This window comes from Neoarius graeffei, chromosome 23 (genome assembly GCF_027579695.1).
Source record: "Neoarius graeffei isolate fNeoGra1 chromosome 23, fNeoGra1.pri, whole genome shotgun sequence".
Taxonomy (NCBI): Eukaryota; Metazoa; Chordata; class Actinopteri; order Siluriformes; family Ariidae; genus Neoarius; species Neoarius graeffei.
The window spans coordinates 47,329,185-47,348,027 of NC_083591.1; the positions used below are offsets into that span (position 1 = coordinate 47,329,185).

The following is an 18,843-nucleotide window of genomic DNA, read 5'->3' on the forward strand; positions in this document are numbered from 1 at the left end:
ATCGATCACATTGCCGCCTTCCATATTATTCATTTATTCATTATTCGCTCCAAGCAGAAAAACTTAAGCCGTGACCTTACTCATAGACTTTACTCATGCACATTCTCTGATTTGTTAAGTTGAATGAAAGTAGAGAGCGATTTCTCGAAAACAGATCTCAGATCAAATTGGTCAGGATTTCCCTGTAAGAGGCAGAACAAGCCTTTCATTACACTCAGAATTCACTGAAACATTTGCCCACACACACACACACACACACACACTTCACTGTAACATCTGCTGTGGAGACAGCAGATGCTTGACTCAACGTTCCAGAATGCAATGCACCTATACGTCAAAGACTCTGCTCGGCTAATTAGCGATATACAAGATGATGAGCATGATGAAGGTGAGAGAGCTAAATGGCAGACTAAGGCTACGTTTACATTAGACCGTATCTGTCTCGTTTTCTTCGCGGAGGCACTGTCCGTTTACATTAAACCGCCTGGAAACGCCGGGAAACGGGAATCCGCCAGCGTCCACGTATTCAATCCAGATCGTGTCAGCTCCGGTGCTGTGTAAACATTGAGAATACGCGGATACGCTGTGCTGAGCTCTAGCTGGCGTCTCATTGGACAACGTCACTGTGACATCCACCTTCCTGATTCGCTGGCGTTGGTCATGTGACGCGACTGCTGAAAAACGGCGCGGACTTCCGCCTTGTATCACCTTTCATTAAAGAGTATAAAAGTATGAAAATACTGCAAATACTGATGCAAATACTGCCCATTGTGTAGTTATGATTGTCTTTAGGCTTGCCATCCTTCCACTTGCAAGTAGTAAGTGATATGCGCTGGGATCACACACACAGCGGCTCAGTCCCGAAAACACTGTTAGTGTGCTTCACTCGCGCGCTCTGTGAGCTGCGCAGGGCCGGAGTGCGCACCCTCCAGAGGGCACTCGCTGTTCAGGGCGGAGTGATTTGGAGCGCAGGATGCCTGCGGAGCCGAGCGTATCCGTGTATTGGTATTGTTGTGTGCATGCGAATCGTGTATTGGTGTTGCTGTGTGCACACTAATCGTTTTAAAAACGTTAATCTGATGATCCGCTGATACGGTCTAATGTAAACATGGGCTTAGTTCGACCTGAAACAAGTGCTAAATCCTCCCGGCACAGATTAATATGCAAGTCATTCAGGGTAGATTTTCCCTGATGTACACCACATGCTCTAGACTCTTTAAAGGAGAACTGTCATTTTTAAACTTGCTTTATTTCTTAATTAATGTGTTATTCAAGTACGTTTTCGGTTTTAGTAACCTTATATCGTGACTCGTATTGGCAACTAATTGCAATTAAATATTATACTTATCGGCCTATTCGGTTTTTAGCCATGTTGAATTTAGTTCGTTTGGTCCACGTCAGGCGTTGCTTATCCGCGCGATCTTTGCAAGACTTCAAAACGTGAAGTCAGTGCTGCCATTTTGAAAACTGTTTTCCAAATGAAATATTGCACAAAAACGAGTTTAAATGACGATTACTGCCTACTTTTTTCAAACTTTCCTGATTGATATCAAAACAAACAAAACTTCCGGCTTGATTACATCAACATTTGAAAGAAGGCACGCGCGTCTTTTGACAACACTGGCAGATGTTGGTCACTTTGATTTCCGCTGTACGTTTTACTTCCGTCCTACGATGTCTCGCACAGGTCTCAACGAATCTCGTTTATGGCCATTGCTTTGACATATGGACTGATATATTACAGAGCGTATTTCAAACACTCATAACTTTCTGTAGACAAAATAGTTATCAAAAATGCATTCCGATATTTAATAAAATGAGATAAATAGAATTTTGATGATAAAAAATTTGCCTTCAGTTCTCCTTTAATGTACTGAAACATCACAATAATATTGCATTATAGCTATAGATGACTCAACTTTATCTTAGTCATGGATAATTGTGATGGTTCTGTGAACGCTGGAAGTGAGGCACAAATGGACCCTGGATGGGAAGCCGTTAGTACATCTCAAGCACACATTCACACTTGTCATGTTTTTGGGGAGGTGGGAGGAAACCGGAGCACTTGGACGAAACCCACACAGACTCTGGAGGAACACTTAAAACTCCATACAGACAGTAACCTGAGCACAGGATCGAACCGGCGGCTCTGGAGTCATGAGGCAGTGGCGCTGCCTACTCACGACTCAAACTGCACGTGCTATTTTGGCATTGTATAGGAAGTGCTGGTGGCATAGTGGTGCAGCACTGTCGCCTCACAGCAAGGACGTTCTGGGTTTGAGCCCGGCAGCTGACTGGGGCCTTTCCATGTGGAGTTTGCATGTTCTCCCTGTTTCCAAAGACATGCAGTTAGGTTAACTGGCTACGCTAAATTGCCCATAGGTGTGAATGGGGAAGCTGCAACTGGCCTAGCAAGCTGGCTGTTGACGAAGTCGTATGAGACACTGTCGTAAGAGGCTGGAAACTGACAGGCCAAGTGGCCTACAGGGTGCTAGGATAAAATAAATAGGCAGTGCTGCCTACAGAATAAATTATACATACAGTATGTGCCCCTTGTAAAGCACAAAAGCTATTTATAGCTGATGGTATTGTTTTGCTGACAGGTATTGTGATACTTAACAGTTTATTCCACAAAATCAAGTCGTACATGAGCTGATAGCTGACGAGGTGCATAGCGCGGAGTTGGCTATAAGCCATGCACAACGAGATTGAGTGGAATAACTGCTTTATTCTATCCACATTCACTGGATTTTCAGAAACAGAGCAGTTTTATTTTTATTTTTTGCAAATTCGATAAATAAAATCTCGAAACAAAACGTCCAACAAAATCATTTCCACTTAGAATGTAAACAAACTGGCGAAATGACAGGAGCAATTTGTGAAAAATGCTATAATAATAATAATAATAATAATAATAATAATAGGTCAGGGCGGCACGGTGGTGTAGTGGTTAGCGCTGTCACCTCACAGCAAGAAGGTCCTGGGTTCGAGCCCCGGGGCCGGCGAGGGCCTTTCTGTGTGGAGTTTGCATGCTCTCCCCGTGTCCGCGTGGGTTTCCTCCGGGTGCTCCGGTTTCCCCCACAGTCCAAAGACATGCAGGTTAGGTTAACTGGTGACTCTAAATTGACCGTAAGTGTAAATGTGTGTGTGAATGGTTGTCTGTGTCTATGTGTCAGCCCTGTGATGACCTGGTGACTTGTCCAGGGTGTACCCCGCCTTTCGCCCGTAGTCAGCTGGGATAGGCTCCAGCTTGCCTGCGACCCTGTAGGACAGTATAAAGTGGCGACAGATAATGGATGGATGGATGGATGGATGGAAAAATACAGAGATACATTCTTACCATCAAATACTTTTACATATTTTGTTGCTTTTTTTGTATTTTTGGAGGGTTTTGTTTTCGAGTAGTTTTTATTTCGCCGTCAGTTGGTTCAGCAACACGCTCCGCCGTTTTGTTTTTCTCTACTCACGGTATATGAGCTGATATCCTAGTAGTAGAGTAGCCAATCAGAGCGCACGATTGCTCATATCCAGCGAACGTGGATCGAATAACGTGTTTTATATCAGGACCAAAATCAAAATTAGCTGAGTGACAAGCGGAACTACTACACATTCAAAACGTGTCTGAAAGAGACACGAGCTCTACTCATTCTACCATTTCCTTCAGCAAAATGGGCTTTTTTTAAATACCTGCTAGGCTGCTTTTAAACACAAAACTACTGCAGTAGTCTGAATTTGCTGCACTATATTTAGGGCTGATTTCAGACCCAACATGGATGGGGTTTTCTTTTGGAGAAAAACAAACAAAAACAAACAAACAAATAAACAAACAAAAACAAACAAAACAAAACCTGCCAGAAATAATGCACTAATGAATGACCTGAATGACTTCAAACCTTCACAGACCCTCACTCCATCCTCAGGGCATAGTGTAAAAGTTTAATTTGATCCCAAACCAGCAGCTTCTGCTTAAACACCGCTGCAGTGTGATTTCGTGAATGAAGCAGGGAAAAGTGCGTGAAGGTTTTTTTTTTTTAAATACGTGAATGGCGATCTGGAAGCGCGCGCACAGACCAGCCGCCCACGGGATTCCCTCGCGGCCGCGGAGAGAGAGAGAGAGAGAGAGAGAGAGAGAGAGAGAGAGACGGGTTTCACCTACAACAGTGCTGCCGCACCTCTCCTTTTCTGACTCAATATTCCCAGAGCCACAGGAATATCGATGGTACGAACGAACGAACGAACGAACGAATGAATGAATGAACGCTGCGGCAAACTATCACGAGCTCCATTTGAGTATAAGAGGCTGATTCACAGATGTGAGTCATTAAGGTTAATAAATTAACCTTAATGACTGGGACTAAAAAAAACCCACCACCACAGGAAAAACAATCAACAACAAAATCGAAGGAATTCAGATGAAACAACAACAACAACAAAAGTAGCTTTTTCAATCCATTGAGATCATGACTCAAGTCTTAATTAGCCCAGAGCGCACTCTAAACTAGCAGTAATTATTTATGAAGGCAACTTGTATATAAAGGCATACAAAAGAGCTATAGAAGGGGGGGAAGAATTGTGCAATAGGAATGTAAATAAATAAATAGTGGACTAACAAACTTGAGCAGGACACTGGAATACATATTTTATGACACACACTCACATGCAGAAACTGAATTGAATTAGAACTATTTTCGAACTCACCCCCAACACACAGAAGTGACATCGCTTCTTAGAGTCGGTGTGGGGTTTTTTTTATTTTATTTTTATTTTTATTATTATTTTTGCTGTCCTCTGCTGTCCTCTACCAGATCACCGGTCGAGAACGGGACAGCCTGGACGTGCTGTGATTCGGTGATGTCCGGTTATACACACGCCCCACGATCAGCACGCACTCACACACACACACACACACACACACACAAGCACGCACGCGCTCCTGCCCCCGACTCCTTTTGTGTTTGAGGATTTTCGGCTCCAAAAGCTTCTGCGTTTAGTTTCTCCTCTCAGCTGCGCGTGCGGTTTTCTCCGTTGCTCTGTTCGGGACGTCTCGGAAAAGCTCGTGCCGTCATCAGTCCTCCGCCCGCACGCGCACAGCCATCTTGTTTTCAGCACCGGCGCGGCGGGGACAGCTCAGCTTATACCGCTGTGACGTCACGGCCCGAGACGACACGCAGCGGAGGGGCGCGCGGGCGGGCAGCGGAGTTTTCTCGCGCTCACTGTCTCCCGCCCACATCAGCCGGGGGCTTCCGGAAACCCGCATGAGCTGAATCACAATGGGAGACTACAAGTGAGAACTTATTACGTTTAAGAAGGGGGGAAACAACAACCCCACAACAAATTTATTACATTATTAGGCCTATATTACACTCTTCATGTCATAAACTGTCTTTCATTCATTCATTCATTCATTCATATTTTGAGATTGTGAAATAGCCTATATACAGGCCTGTATATAAATACATACATCTCATTATCTCTAGCCGCTTTATCCTGTTCTACAGGGTCGCAGGCAAGCTGGAGCCTATCCCAGCTATACGGGCGAAAAGCGGGGTACACCCTGGACAAGTCGCCAGGTCATCACAGGGCTGATACATAGACACAGACAACCATTCACACTCACATTCACACCTACGGTCAATTTAGAGTCACCAGTTAACCTAACCTGCATGTCTTTGGACTGTGGGGGAAACCGGAGCACCCGGAGGAAACCCACGCGGACACGGGGAGAACATGCAAACTCCGCACAGAAAGGCCCTCACCGGCCACGGGGCTCGAACCCAGGACCTTCTTGCTGTGAGGCAACAGCGCTAACCACTACACCACCGTGCCGCCTAAATACATACATCATAATTATAAATCAATTATAAACGCTACACAATTAGGCTAAAACGCTGTAGAAACCCAGACAAGACAATTAATAGCAGCACTATATGCTACTAGTCTGGATAAAGTCATTGGGTGTAATGGGGGGAGGGGGGGACCTTAGATTTTACCCAGTATACAAATATTTACAAATTTAAAAAAAAAATGTAAGAAAACATTATCAGAGAGTCTTTCCGACTGCCACTGTACTGAACAAAGAGCAGCTGCTGCAGTAAGTGATGCAGTCCGGATGTTTCCTTTTACTCCTGAAGGCGGCAGTAAAACTATCATCAGAAAAACCACCTGGGCCAGGGTGCAGTGTTGCCAGGTCCGGCGGAAACCCTGCGAACTGGTTTGAGATTTGTTGAACTTTGTTGCTTAAAAAAACAAAACAAGGAAAACACCCAGGTGTCCGTGGTCAACAATGCTATTTACATCCTAACCCTAATTGTCTGTAAATAGCCGAATAGCTGCCCAGTTGAACCCAGGTGAGAATAAACACTCCCTAAAAACCTCATGGGACTTTAGGGGCTCCACAGGCTCAGGGTTAAATTATAATTAAATAACGGGTATCCATCCAATATCTGCAGCTGCTTATCCTGTTCTACAGGGTCGCAGGCAAGCTGGAGCCTATCCCAGCTGACTATGGATGGGTGAGAGGCGGGGTACACCCTGGACAAGTCGCCAGGTCATTGCAGGGTGTTTGCCAGAGACAAACAACCATTCACACTCACACCTATGGTCAATTTAGAGCCACCAATTAACCTAACCTGCTTCGGACTGTAGGGGAAACTGGAGCACCCGGAGGAAACCCACACAGACAACATGCAAACTCTACACAGAAAGGCTCTTGCCGGCCTCGAACCCAGGACCTTCTTGCTGTGAGGCGACAGTGCTAACCACTACACCACCGTGCCACCCTAAATAGCGTGTATATCAATAGAAATAAACATATTGTAACAACTACAGTGAATAATCAACAATCAAGTAAATAGCAAATATTACTTGTGTAATACTGGTAATATTACCTGTACAATACTTGCATGTGTAATACCACCTGCGTAATACACTTATGTTAATTGTATATCTGCAAACCTGTTAATTTATGCAAATTTGTTAATTTTATCTTTAAATTTGTAGTTTATCTATTTTATACTGTATATACTTTTTTATATATATACTTAGTACTTTTTGCACTACTCCTTCACTGCCTTATCTTTTTTTCCTTTTTATATTTTGCTGCTGGGCAGCATGGTGGTGTAGTGGTTAGCGCTGTCGCCTCACAGCAGGAAGGTCCGGGTTTGAGTCCCGTGGCCGGCGAGGGCCTTTCTGTGCGGAGTTTGCATGTCCTCCCCGTGTCCGCGTGGGTTTCCTCTGGGTGCTCCGGTTTCCCCCACAGTCCAAAGACATGCAGGTTAGGTTAACTGGTGACTCTAAATTGACCGTAGGTGTGAATGTGAGTGTGAATGGTTGTCTGTGTCTATGTGCCAGCCCTGTGATGACCTGGCGACTTGTCCAGGGTGTACCCCGCCTTTCGCCCGTAGTCAGCTGGGATAGGCTCCAGCTTGCCTGCGACCCTGTAGAACAGGATAAAGCGGCTAGAGATAATGAGATGAGATGAGAATGAGACATCCTTGCGTAAAACAGTGCCAATAAAATGTACCAGGTGTGGAGAGGTGAAGTTGGCCCAGGTATATTTAGAACACTAGTTGCACAATATAGTCACAACAGTCAGTTTGTTGATTGAACAAAAAGTATTGCATGATATTACTTTGTAAATAACTGACTAAAGTACTTATGTCTTATCTAATACTTATATTTGAGATGTTGGAATTAAAGGTGGTTTGGGATGGGGATATGAAATTTGGTATCATGCTCCTTTTAGACTGATTTTGTTCCACAGATCTACCGATGCATTCTGATGATGATGATGATAGTGATGGTAGTCATTTCTTCTTCTTCTTTCACCCCTTCTTCTTATTATTCTTCCTATTATTATTATTATTATTATTATTATTATTATTATTATTATTATTATTTTGTTGCTCAGATATTGTAGGCCTTATTATAAATAAATTACATTATCATCACAATCATTTCATTCATACATCAAATTTAAAAACTGACCAACATCATGTTGTATTTCACTTTTAACCCCATTAATAAAGGACGCTTTGTGTGACCTTCCCTGTATATTTTCCCCAACTGTATTCCGGCAAGTCCAGAATCCTGCGCTAGGATTGGCTCATGCCATCCCGCCTCCTGCTTTATGATTGGCTGATAATTTACCAGTAACCTGTGCATTCGATGACCCGCTTGCCACTAAGAATATTAGCCAATCGTCTGCTTGTTAGAATACGGGTGGTGTGAAAACATCTTGTTTACCTTAACAGACCTCGAAGGGAGAAGTTGAAGTAGTTCAAGATGGCTGCTGGAGACAACAGCGGTCGGGCCCCATGTTTAAATTTCCCTTCTCCTGGTCCGCTAGGTAACAGTCAACCGAGCAACAGTACGTACACTTTAGCAGCGAGCAACGGAGGATCCATCGGGGCGACCGGAAACTCACAGAGCGCGACGAGACGCTCGAATCCTCAGCCGGGGCCTAACGGCTCCGAAAGCAGCGGTGTCGCCTCTGGGCTTCCGCCGAATATGCGCAACTCTCTCCCGCAGGCCGTGGCTCAGGGCTCGGTGATAGCGGGGGCGGTCGGGGGGTCAATGGCGGCCGCTGTGGCGTCGAACATGACCGGACCAGCATCAAATTCAGGGCCGGCCCCTGCGACCCACTCCTCACTTTCTGCCCCTCCGGCTGCAGCAGCGGTTCTGGTTTACCGAGAACCCGTGTATAACTGGCAAGCGACAAAAAGTACTGTGAAGGAAAGGTTTGCGTTTCTCTTCAATAACGAGGTGCTAAGCGACGTTCACTTTCTGGTGGGTAAAGGGATGGGAGTACAGCGCATACCTGCTCACAGGTAACTACTACTCTATAACACTGTGTTTACTGTGAAATTATCTAAAAGTCACCTGCATTTGTTCACTAAACCTTTCATAGCAGCTACTGTAGGTATGTTCCGGTAATTGGTTGTGCAATATATCGCGGTATTCAGCATTATTGTTGAGGGCAATTTAAATAAAAACAAAACGCTCAGTGCTGTAAAAATTCACTTCCAAACCCCATATTTGATGATGATGATGATGATGATGATAGTTTATTTCGAACATGTAAACAAACAATGAATAAATAAGCAGAAAACAAGAAAGCCAAAACAAGCATTTGCAACAAAAACATGTAAAAAGCCACTAAATTAGAAAGTCTAATCTCATCTCATTATCTCTAGCTGCTTTATCCTGTTCTACAGGGTCGCAGGCAAGCTGGAGCCTATCCCAGCTGACTACGGGTGAGAGGCGGGGTACACCCTGGACAAGTCGCCAGGTCATCATAGGGCTGACACATATGGCCCTTTTCCACTACCCTTTTTCAGCTCGCTTCAGCTCACTTCAGCCCGACACGGCTCGCGTTTCGACTACCTTAGAGCAGCACGACTCGGCTCGCTTCAGCCCTGCTTAGCACCCAAAACTCGCACGGTTTTGGAGTAGGGCTGAAGCGAGCCAAACCGAACCGAGTGGGGCTAGGGGCGTGAGGAGACACTCCCCTGTGCACTGATTGGTGAGGAGGAGTGTCCTCACATGCCCACACATGCCCCGCGAGCATGCTGGGATCTGTAAACCCGGAAGAAGAAGAATTACGAATTACGAGAATTTCTGAAGCCTTATGCGCCTCGCCTCATCTATACGCTCTTGCCAGTATCAGTTGGCGTTGTCGGTGACAACAAGCCACAGCACCAAGACCAGCAACACTAACGACTCCATGTCCTCCATGTTTATTGTTTACTATCCGGGTCGTGAGACTACCGCTTAAAAGATCACTGATGTCACTGTTTGCGCCGCCTAACGACATCACGTGACGTCCACCCACTTTCGCTAACTCCACCCAATGTGTCCACCCACTTCCAGCCAGCACGGTTCAGCGCGGTTGTAGTCGAAATGCAACTCCAACAGCCCCACTCAGCTCGACTCAGCCCAACTCAGCCGCGTTGGTAGTGGAAAAGCGGCATTAGACACAGACAACCATTCACATTCACACCTACGGTCAATTTAGAGTCACCAGTTAACCTAACCTGCATGTCTTTGGACTGTGGGGGAAACCGGAGCACCCAGAGGAAACCCACACGGACACAGGGAGAACATGCAAACTCCACACAGAAAGGCCATCGCCGGCCACGGGGCTCGACCCCGGACCTTCTTGCTGTGAGGCAACAGCTATTCAGATATCAATTCTCTATGACTATATCATATAATTAATTATATATGTATATCCATATGTCTACACATAAGTTTACTACTAATACCACGCTCACAAGATTTCAAGATTTCTATTTGTCATATACACAATAACAGACACAGCGGTTTATTATTGGGTAATGAAATTCTTATTTTGCAACTGCCCGACCAAACTATGCTTACCAATATAAAAATAAATAAATAAATATATATAAAATAAAGTGCATATGGAATGCAAAATATAAAGGTAGAGTGAAAAATGAAGATAACATTTAAAAAAAAAAAAGGAGAGGCAAACAAACAATGTGCAAACATAGAGGTAGAAATACTGTGCAATTCTTGTGCAAAAATGCTAATATAATCACAATGGAGAAGAACAAGATCAAAACAAAACAAATGGACAGTGACTCAAAAAAGAACAAAATAAAAAGATACACAGTAAACAGCCAGTTATGATTAATCCCCTTCATCTTTATACCTTGTGAAAAATCAAATTTTTGTACATCTTTTTAAACCGCTTCATGTCTGGACATCCCTGAGCTCCTCATTTAAACTGTTCCAGCGCTTCATCCCACAAACAGAAATACAAAAACTTTTCTTGGTTGTGCGCACCCTATAATTTTACATTTAAATAAACCCCTTCAATTATAACTCCGTTCTCTTTCAGTGAACGGTTTTTGAATATCATGTGGTAGTTGATTATTGTTTGCTTTGGATAATATTTGTGCCGTTTGATACTCCACCAGATCTGCAAATTTCAGTATTTCTGACTAAGAATAATCTATTTATTTGTATGATCCTGATAACCAGCCAATATCCACAATACAAACAAATGCATCATGTCTCTTCCATGGTGTGATTTTATATATATTTTTTAATAAAACTGTTTCATTCCTCAGTAATTTCCTGTATAGAATGACACTTTGTCTGTTTATTATTATTATTATTATTATTATTATTATTATTATTATCACTAATGTTATAGCAGGTATAAACAATCATTTCCTGACTAGCCTCTCTTTTGTTTATATGTCAGAGTTCATAAGACAAAACTGTTGCTCATTATATTACAGAGATACCACAAAGCAAAAGTCCTCTGTCCTGACTGAGTACACTCCCATGGTGGGGGAAAAAAAAACCCCAGCAGCTTTAACGCTGATTTGTTCCAAAACACTAAGACTGGAGACGTTACATTACAGGCACTGAGCAGATGGTATTATCTAGGGCTGTAACGATATGCGTATCGAAATCGCGATACGCAGAGCCACGATCCGTATCGCGATACAAGAAGGCAGAATCGCGGTACACCCTTTCAAACTTCTCCTCAGCCCAAAAACAGAGGCGCTTCCAAACTTCAATTTATGAATACTTTGCTTTTTATTTAAATTACATTTTAAACTTACTTAAATTACTTTTATTTTTTTATATCTATTAGTAAGTCGTTTTTTCGCCGACCTGCGACAATCTTCTGCGAGTCACGCAACGTCCACACTCGCCACTGGCAGAGCATTCATTTCTTTTAAGCGGTCGCCATTCTGGTTGCGACACGGGGAGCGAATCTGTAAACAAGCAGCTCATTGGCTGGCTAGGTGTGCCACAAGCCAATCACAATCACTTGACCGGAAAGGCATGTCTGCTTGGGCAGAAGCCTTCTGCAGCAGTTACATTTTGACACGCGAGCAATGTTTCACCATAAAAATTCCGTAATTTCCATCTGTTTTCCGCGATCACAGAAAATCATTGGCCCTATGAGAGTGAGACAGTGAGAGAGCCACCCCCCCAAAAAAAAATCTTAACGGATTTACACGATTTGGAAAAATGACTTTTTCAGAACCGAAAAAAACAGAGCTTCCGGCTCAACAGTATTATTTTGAGAAATAAAACAATCTTTGGATATACATTTGTTCATTTTTGCATACATATTACTCATTCTCTGCAGTGGTCTGAATTATTTGTTATTAAATAGTTAATGTAAGTAAGTAAATGTTAATAAGTCAAATTTACTACTTTAAAAAAAACATTTAAAAAAAAATCGTGGGCGTATCGAATCGTGGGTCAAAAATCGCGATACGAATCGAATCGTGAGTTGGGTGTATCGTTACAGCCCTAGTATTATCCAGAGCGACATACAACAAACGGGTACATGATGCAGTGCTCTTGGATCAGAGAGGGTTAAAGGGCACATCTTGGGTAAATTCAGGAGCAAGATCAATGTGATTCTCCTATTTTATATTAAACTTTGGTCAAATATCTGTCACATTTTGCATTTTGTGCAATTTTTTTACCTTGCGCAATACCAGAAAAATTCAGTTGAAATCAAGCCATTTGAGGCGAATTGGTCCGCCTCTGAAAAAACTTGGCATTTGGATTTCCCGGGAAACATTGATTTTCGTGACGTTGCGTGCGGGACGCCTCCTTCTGAATCCTACGTCAGCGCTGGTTTGTTTATGAGAAAACGACCTGGTGGTTTTCTGCAAATTTCTTCAACGTTATTGCGTAATTATTAAAATGGTTAACAGATGTATCGTAGGAGGGTGTAGCAACACCAATCTTGATGGGATTAGTACTCATCGTTTCCCAAAAGACCGGACAATGAGAGAGAAATGGGAGCGCTTGGTCTACACAGGCTGTGCACCGAGACTGCGCAAAGCTCGCGCAGCCTGCTGGCGCTTCCGCAGGTTATGTCACGAATCTGGCTCCAGACTCCCTTGGGATTTTTCCAGACACAATTTGTTATTTTATTTTTTCTGCTGTAGACAGATGGCCTTGTGCAAAATTACCCTTCTGGATGAGTGTGTAAAGGGACATACTTTCATATATAAAAAAAAAACCCGAAATTGGTCGAGGATATGCAGGGATGGGAATTTTCCGCGGAATTCCGCGGATTTTATCAACCCAGGGGTCATTTTTGTGAATCGTCTAAATCCGAGGAGAAAATATTTAGGGGGGGTTAGGTATGTGTTGACCCAGTCAACCATCGGGAACAAGGCTCTGTTTACATCGGCAGTTCAGGACGTACACTGTATTTGATTGGCCGTTGAGAGAGAAATATCGCAATTTGACCAATGGTAAACGAGCATAGATAGGAAAGGCCAAAATGTCACATGTAAGCTTCGTTCTGATTGGTTCTTTGCATTTCGCTTTCTTACTCATTCAACATGGCGCTCCACGAGGCCGGAGATTGAGGATGTAACAGCGAATAGAGGGGACATGGTGAATAAAAAAATAATAAAGCGTGGGAACGACTTATAAGGTGTGTGCACGAGATATTAATGCGCGCGCACGAGTTATAACCCGTGCGCACGCTTTGCGTTAAGGCGTGCGCTCGGGTAGTTAAAAGTGAGGGGACGAGTTACAAATCGTTCCCTCGCTTTCATTAAGGCGTGCGCTCAAGTTATAAAGGCGTGCGCACAGGTTATTAAAAAGTGAGGGAACATCTTAAAACGCGTTCTCTCGGTTTATATCCAAGGCGTAGGAATGATATCCTATGTCGTTCCCTCGACTTATTAAAATATTCCCACAATATCCTTGTTTTCGTTTATCTCGTTGCCTACACACACACACACACACACACACACACACACACGTACACACAGGCTGTAGGTCACCATGGTAGCTCCGGAAATACTAGACGCTATTTCATTATATTTTAGTATTGGACTCAGATACACAGAAATCCTCGATGCACTTGCATCCCAACATGGCTTTATTATAATTCTGAGACACCTCAAGAGAGTTTAGGTCAGAAAAACTACGACGGCGAAGCCCATTCTCTCTCAGAACTCTCTTGAGGTAACGACATAGGATATCATTCCTACGCCTTGGATATAAACCGAGGGAACGCGTTTTAAGACGTTCCCTCACTTTTTAATAACCCGTGCGCACGCCTTTATAACTTGAGCGCACGCCTTAATGAAAGCGAGGGAACGATTTGTAACTCGTCCCCTCACTTTTAACTACCCGAGCGCACGCCTTAACGCAAAGCGTGCGCACGGGTTATAACTCGTGCGCGCGCATTAATATCTCGTGCACACGCCTTATAAGTCGTTCCCACGCTTTATTATTTTTTTTATTCACCATGTCCCCTCTACGGCTCCGTACCCATTCTAGCATGAAGTTAAAAATTCTTTTTAGCTGAGCATTATTGAGACTATTTTTGTTTATTAGTGTCCAAAACTCAAGCTTCTTTGGACTGAAAATATTATTCAACTGAGCAATCTGAGACCATTTCTAGTGGTCTAAAATATATAAAACTCATTAGCTTCCGGGGGCCTTCGGCCCCCTGGACCCCCGACCAGGCTCCACCCTGGACCTGGCTGGGGGCCGATGGCCCCCAGACCCCCGATTAAATTTTCAGCTGAAAATACAATTTCTCATTCTCATCCCTGGATATGCACTTTAAGGGCCTTGCTCAAGGGCCCAACAGTGGCAGCTTGTCAGTGTTGGGACTTGAACCAATAAGTTTCAGATCAGTAGCCCAGAGCGTTGAGCCACCATTGCTGCCCTCCACCTTATGAAAGTTCAAAAATATAAGACATTTTATGAGCGAATTTTTTGTTTTTTTAAATGAAATCAGTTTTGGTGGGACACCTGTCATACAGGTCCTGGTGGACATTGTTACTATAGAAATGATAACATTAAAGTGCATATCCTGGACCAAATTTTATTTTATTTTTTTAATATGAAAGAATGTCCCTTTACACACTCATCCAGAAGGGTAATTTTGCACAAGGCCATCTGTCTACAGCAGAAAAAAATAAAATAACAAAACGCGTCTGGAAAAATCCCAAGGGAGTCTGGAGCCAGATTCGTGACGTCACCTGCGGAAGCGCCAGCAGGCTGCGCGAGCTTGCGCAGTTTCAGTGCACAGCCTGTGTAGACCAAGTTTAGCAGCTAGCAATTTTGCATTGAAATATGGAATTGTCACCTGAGCGCAATGTGGGAAACGATGAGTACTAACCCCATCAAGATTGGTGTTGCTACACCCTCCTACGATACATCTGTTAACCATTTTAATAATTACGTGATAACGTTGAAGAAATTTGCAGAAAACCACCAGGTCATTTTCTCATAAACAAACCAGCGCTGACGTAGGATTCAGAAGGAGGCGTCCCGCACGCGACGTCACGAAAATCAGTGTTTCCCAGGAAATCCAAATGCCAAGTTTTTTCAGAGGTGGACCAATTCGCCTCAAATGGCTTGATTTCAACTGAATTTTTCTGGTATTGCGCAAGATAAAAAAATTTGCGCAAAATGTGACAGATATTTGACCAAAGTTTAATATAAAATAGGAGAATTACATTGATCTTGCTCCTGAATTTACCCGTGATATGCACTTTAAGCCAGTATCTCACTGGGCTGCGACAGCTTGTGACCATCATTTGCGAGAGCGTTTCAAAAGTGTCTTGAAACTTTCGCGGGGCTTCTCAATTTCCTTGCATGAGTCGCAAAGTGTCGCTCCTTTCTCGCTGAAATTTTGAACGTGTTCAAAAAATTCGTGTGACACAATTTCTCTCAAAATAGCCGCAAGTGCATCGCTGGTGTCGCAAAGCCGTCACGAACCCTTCTCAAGTGAGTTTCCGTGAGACAGGAAGTGCGAGTGTATCTCGCTGGGCTGCGACAGCCTGCGACTAGTCGGAGACACAACAATTGCGATAAAATATGCGAAAATCAATTCAGTGTGATTCCAAGTGAAAATTGTCGCTAATTTACATATTTTATCGCAACTGTTGTGTCACAGGCTGTCGCAGCTCAGTGAGATACTACCCTTTGAATAAGCACGTTAAAATAAACCCATGACCTGAACTACAGCTGGCACTATTGTCAGAGCTGCTGTTATAGAAAATTAATCAAGACTTTCTGGCCAATCAGAATCGAGAATTCAACACTGCAGTATAATTATTAACAGTTATTCTACAAAATCAAGTCGTACAGGAGCTGATAGCCGACGAGGCACGTAGTGCTGAGTTGGCTATAAGCCATGTACGACGAGATGGCAGAGACATGATGCGTTTGTTTGTATTGTGGCTCTAAATGCTCTTAATATGGGTTTTGGAAGTGAATTTTTACAGCACTGAATATTGGTAGAGTAGCCAATCAGAGCGTGTGATCGCTCATATCCAGTGAATGTGGATATAATAATAAACTATAGACTGTAGACTAGAATTGTAGTATTGCTTCCCGCCCAAAAAAAATCAGTATAACAAATGAAACCCAGGTATTGCGTTGTATATTTAAATAATATCGGCTGACTTTGAGTGGTATATCAGAGAGATTCCATTCAGCTAGCATGATATTGAACGAGTTGAAGACGAGTAGCTGAATGGAATATAATCTGATATACCATGAAAAAACCAGCCATTATTATTATACATACACATTTGATGGAACAATTATAGATTTTACAAAAAGTTAAGAACAGGGGTGTAACTTGTCGTTATTGAATGCTGATTTTGATCGAATGTAATTCAATGTTCTGTCAATCCAATGTACATGTACAAAGTCGGAACAATAAAAATGGTACAAGTCCAAAAAGCCTGAACAACAACCCAACTTGTATACAAGCTATGTACAGGTTGACAGTTCAAGTTCAAAGTTACTTTTGGTCGTAGTTCATTGTTACATTCAGGCTTTCGTCTAAACCGGGAAACAGGGGTGCTGCGCCCTCTTACTCTTGGCGTGCGCCCCCTTACCGAAATGCCGATTGAACCCCAAGTCACACTTAGGCCATGCACTTGTATGCTACTGCACAACATGCAATTTTTCTCAAAACGATCTTTTCTCCATGAAAACATCCCAGCAACACCACGTGACACTGTGTCTGATCATCAAATATGTTATAATTACTCCAAAAATATTCCAATCATAGTAGATGCACCACCAGACGGTGCAAAAACAATCCGAATTGGCGTTTTCCAGACTGCAGCGCCATGTTGTTTAGTTGTTTACTTGTCGCGGCTGTTCTCGCGAGATTTGACATGGGTTACATACAAGGTCAGCTGACTTGTAGAGCGAGATTTCTCGAGACTGAATGACCTTTCATCCACCGGCGCGGGAGCTTTTGACAGAAGTAGTTCGCAAGTTGTTTTTGTTGACACTTGGGCATTTAAAGATGTCATCCCGCGGCACGAAACGGAAGAAAGCCAAAGACTGTCCGGGGCAGAAGAAGATTACTTCTTTCTTTTTCAATGTTGACAGGCAATTTGTTACAATTTCCCTCTCGGATAGCCTCAGAATGTCCCATTGGAGCCTCAATTTTTCAAAGGGTTCGCACGGCGGAGGGGGGGGACGGACAACCGGCACCCACCCCCACCCCCCGCCGCTTTGCTCCCTCGCCATGGTGAGCGCCCTCATACTAAATTTTTCTAGAAAAAACCCTGACATTGCAGTTGTTCAAAACAAAAGGGCTTTGCTGAGTGAAGTCGTCTTGTAAAAGTCTCTGTCACTTTTCCTCAAATCCAAGTAGAACGTTGACAAAATTTCTGCTATTGCTCTCTTTTCCAGTTTTTTTTTTTTAATGTCCATTGGTATGTTTTTCTCTTGCAAATACGCGTGAAGAATATCCAGTGAAGTTTTAAAAGCCTTTCAGGTGTCCAGCGCGTCTTTATCTTTAAATCTTCTGCTTTTAATGAAGCAAGCCTCGCGGCCATGTTTGTGTACAAACTGTCAGTCACTCGCTAGTGTGGAAGTTTTACATCTCTGGCGTGTATCTTTTCCAGTTTTTCACTGTCCGTTGGTATGTTTTTCTCTTGCAAATATGCATGAAGAATATATAATGAAGTTTTTGTAGCCTTTCAGGCGTTCAGCGCATCTTTAGTTTCAGTTTTCAATTTATTTATTTAGTGCTTAAACCAAGCACTGAATTAACCCCGTCTTCTCTCTCTCCCGGCCGACAAAGAAATGATTCTGCGCAGCAGCAAAGTTTTGTCACTGGATCTTCGCATGAGCTCTGACGTGTGAAGTCGTGTTGTGTTTTGACAACGTGCAGTATTATAACTAATGCATGCCATGAATAAACCCACTCGAAGGGAATAGAATACATGTTTTTATTCCATGGAAAAAGTGGCGCATATGTATAATAATATGACGTATTGTCTAACTGACTCTGGACACGCCTTATGCCTAAGAAGTCAGGTTTGTTTGTAGTGTCATTCTCTTGTGCGTTATGCCAACAACACACCCAGGACTAGTTAGATGATTATACACAATCAGGGCTTTGAACCAGAATTTTTTTCCTATTGGTTCGTTCCGAACAGAAACAGAATTTTAACGTTTCCGGTTTTGGGTTCCACCATTAAATAGACGTTCCCGAACTGGTTAGAACAAAAAAATTTCGTTCCCGGAACGGTTAATTATGTTCCCTGTCAGCTGTTTAACAAATGGCTATAAAATTATGTCTCTGTCTCATCCAGCTTAAGCCAAATGTAGGCTAATTCTATTACAACCTTCATTAAATAAGACAAGAAATAATTCAAAACAATTATTTCAAATGTTGGCGATTTGGATTCTCAGTATGTCTTCCCATCTACACAAACAGAAAAAGTGCCAAAAATGAAAGATAATTCGTTTAGTGTGTTATCAATATATTTGTCCATTAACGTGGACAAATATATTGATATCGTGTTTGAAATTGACGTTTTTGAATAA

The 18,843-nt window shown here is 43.0% G+C and overlaps 1 protein-coding gene across 2 annotated transcripts in view; it reads left to right on the forward strand.

Moving 5' to 3' along the window:
* Positions 1–8,260: 8,260 nt before the first annotated feature.
* Positions 8,261–18,843, forward strand: part of LOC132871786 (BTB/POZ domain-containing protein 2) — a 29,389-nt gene continuing 18,806 nt past the window's right edge. For both annotated transcript variants that reach the window (XM_060906291.1, XM_060906292.1), the window contains exon 1: positions 8,261–8,828. In XM_060906291.1, coding sequence (XP_060762274.1) covers positions 8,284–8,828 — 545 coding nt within the window. In that variant the 5' untranslated portion in view covers positions 8,261–8,283. The remainder of the gene's footprint in view (positions 8,829–18,843) is intronic.